General features: G+C 38.3%; 1 protein-coding gene across 1 annotated transcript; it reads right to left on the bottom strand.

Moving 5' to 3' along the window:
• Nucleotides 1-209: 209 nt before the first annotated feature.
• Nucleotides 210-2,279, bottom strand: LOC106412078 (ATP-citrate synthase alpha chain protein 1-like). Its single transcript, XM_048766324.1, has 10 exons — nt 2,133-2,279; nt 1,906-2,067; nt 1,748-1,828; nt 1,622-1,673; nt 1,421-1,535; nt 1,268-1,349; nt 1,106-1,201; nt 943-1,044; nt 755-871; nt 210-676 (listed from the first exon to the last, which is right to left on the bottom strand). The coding sequence occupies exons 1-10, from the start codon at nt 2,196-2,198 to the stop codon at nt 488-490; spliced, it is 1,062 nt and encodes a 353-aa protein (XP_048622281.1). The 5' UTR covers nt 2,199-2,279; the 3' UTR covers nt 210-487.

Here is a 2,279-nt window from a genome sequence, read left to right as displayed (position 1 = left end):
TAGATTTTGACAAAAATTCAAAAATATGAAAATTCTGTTTTAATGCATAGTTGCATCATTCACTAACCTATGATGAGGGTTAAAGAGCTTTGGAATCTTTGTTGTGTCCGTTTTTCTAGAGAATAACGATTTTATGTGGTTAGTCCACCAATTTATAGAATATTACGAAATTTTACTAAATTAATTAACAAAAAATTAAAACGATGCGATGAAAGAGAGTTCTATATACCGAAGCCTCATTTTTAAAAAACCTTAAACTATACTTATTATTAAACAGAGCGAGTGTTATGTTTTTAGTTCTTGATGATAAGTAAAGTAATTCAAAGAACTTGTATCTGAAAGAGAGACGAGACACAAGAGTTTTTAAAAAAAAAATTGCAAGTAGTTCAGTAGTGATCTTGAAGACTTGAACACAAAGTAGATAGTTCAGTAGCATAAGTGATCTTGAAGACTTGAACACAAAGTAGGTAGGTACTGAGAGAGAAGCTTATGCTGCAGCTGTGATGTACTGGATTGCTTCCTTGCAGATACCTGTCATGGTTGCTTCTGGACCATAGACCTCAATGGGGACACCGATCTCATCTCCAAGTGATCTCATCTTAGCAAGTCCCTTTTGGTAGTTTGGTCCTCGTCTCCTCACATATATATGCATCCTTGCTGCTTTCAGCTTTGATTCCTGTTGACACATATAATTACACAATATAATAACAAAAGATGTTTTGATTAGAGAGGAGCTCCAGTTTTCTTGACTGACCTTTTCTTTGAGAGCACGGATTATACCATTGAAAGTAGCAGCAACATCAGTGAAGTTGGCAATTCCACCTCCAATCACAAGAGCTCTGCTCTTTCCATCAGGGTTTGCTGTAGCACACTGTGTTAACTATTCATCAGTCACAAGAAAGAAACAGTCTCATGGAAGGAGGAAAAGAAACTAAAGCTTACATCAATAACAACTCTAGCGTACTGCAAAACCTCATCTTCTTTAGGTGCTCCACTGTATTCAGCATAGTTGCCAAGTTCAGATGCGTAACCAAGATCTCCAACCTACATAAGAAAATTAAACGTTGAATGGACTAGTAAGGGAAAAAGAATGAAGAGAACATACAGTATCTGCATAGATGACACTTGCTCCTCCTCCAGCTACCATTGTCCAAATCCTCCCCTTGGGATTCAGAACAGTAAACTTCAAGGACGCACTTGTCTGCAACCACAAAAGTGTCTTATAAAAATCTCTTTACTACCTCAAAGAACGATAAAGAAGACAGACCTTCTCATCTAATCCATGGATGAAGCTTTCAGTGAGACTCATCACTCTTCCAAATGGCATAGGAAACTCAACGTCTCCCCATCTAAAAGCTCAAGGGATTAACTATGTGCACCTTCTCAAAAGATCTTAAGCTCAAAGGGTAGTGAAACTCACTTCTTGAAGTTCTTGAAGGCGGCAGTATCATCAAGCTCACCCCTCATATCAAGAGGATAAGGCTTTCCATCAACTAGTGTGAAAGGATTCATCTCCAAGAAAGTGAAATCAAGATCTAGCAAATCAAAGGAAACAACAAGACTAAAAGATTAGATTATATCCCAGTATATGTGATTTGATATGTGTCAAGGTTCAGCATACCTTGGAATAAGGTGAAAATGACTTTGATAAACTCTTCAATCTCTGCTTTGATCTGTATGTTGAAAATGTTACTAATCGAAGTCACCAGTGTAGATAATGTGGCAATGTTCATAATGATTAGATTACCTCTAGTGGAAGAGTTGCCACAAGAGGTGCACATACTTCAGGTGCCAGTGAAGCACCCGTTTGTAAGAATATTGTCTTCACCTGAAAGAAACAGAAACCTCAAGTTCAAATGTACCTTAATGATGAAAGACACTGTTGAGACATTGAACAAAAGATACCTTGTCCCAGTTCTCCTCGATCTCAATCCCTCCACACTCTGAAAAGCTGATGCTGTAACCAAGGCGATCCGAGACAACGTTAAGATAAAACTCTTCATTGTGTGGGATGAATGGTTCGACTATAAATGTTGTTATGGGTCCTATGCATCCACTCATCTCTACCTGTAGATATAAAGATTGAGTGAACAAAATGTTATAAGAAAGATGGCTTTCAAAGAAAGTTTTACCTCTTTGCCCAAACGCTCTTCGACAAAAGTGGCAACTTCAGCAAAATCTAGTTTCAAGGCAACCATTCACGCTTGCCACGCTTTCCAAACAGCATGTCAGGTGGGCACCAACAGCTTCTCGGATCTGAGAGCTCAAGGGTCTTTCTC

This window comes from Brassica napus, chromosome C8 (genome assembly GCF_020379485.1).
Source record: "Brassica napus cultivar Da-Ae chromosome C8, Da-Ae, whole genome shotgun sequence".
NCBI lineage: Eukaryota > Viridiplantae > Streptophyta > Magnoliopsida > Brassicales > Brassicaceae > Brassica > Brassica napus.
Note: the sequence above shows the minus strand (reverse complement) of the source record. Positions and strands in the feature narration are given on the sequence as shown.

What these genes read in the sequence shown, in the direction of transcription:
- LOC106412078 (XM_048766324.1), bottom strand. Translation starts at nt 2,198, where the DNA reads ATGGTTGCCTTGAAACTAGATTTTGCTGAAGTTGCCACTTTTGTCGAA. An exon ending in GCCTTCAAGAACTTCAAGAA is followed by an intron (nt 1,350 to 1,420) that starts GTGAGTTTCACT and finishes TTGAGCTTTTAG; the next exon opens with ATGGGGAGACGTTGAGTTTC. An exon ending in GTGTCATCTATGCAGATACT is followed by an intron (nt 1,045 to 1,105) that starts GTATGTTCTCTT and finishes TTTCTTATGTAG; the next exon opens with GTTGGAGATCTTGGTTACGC.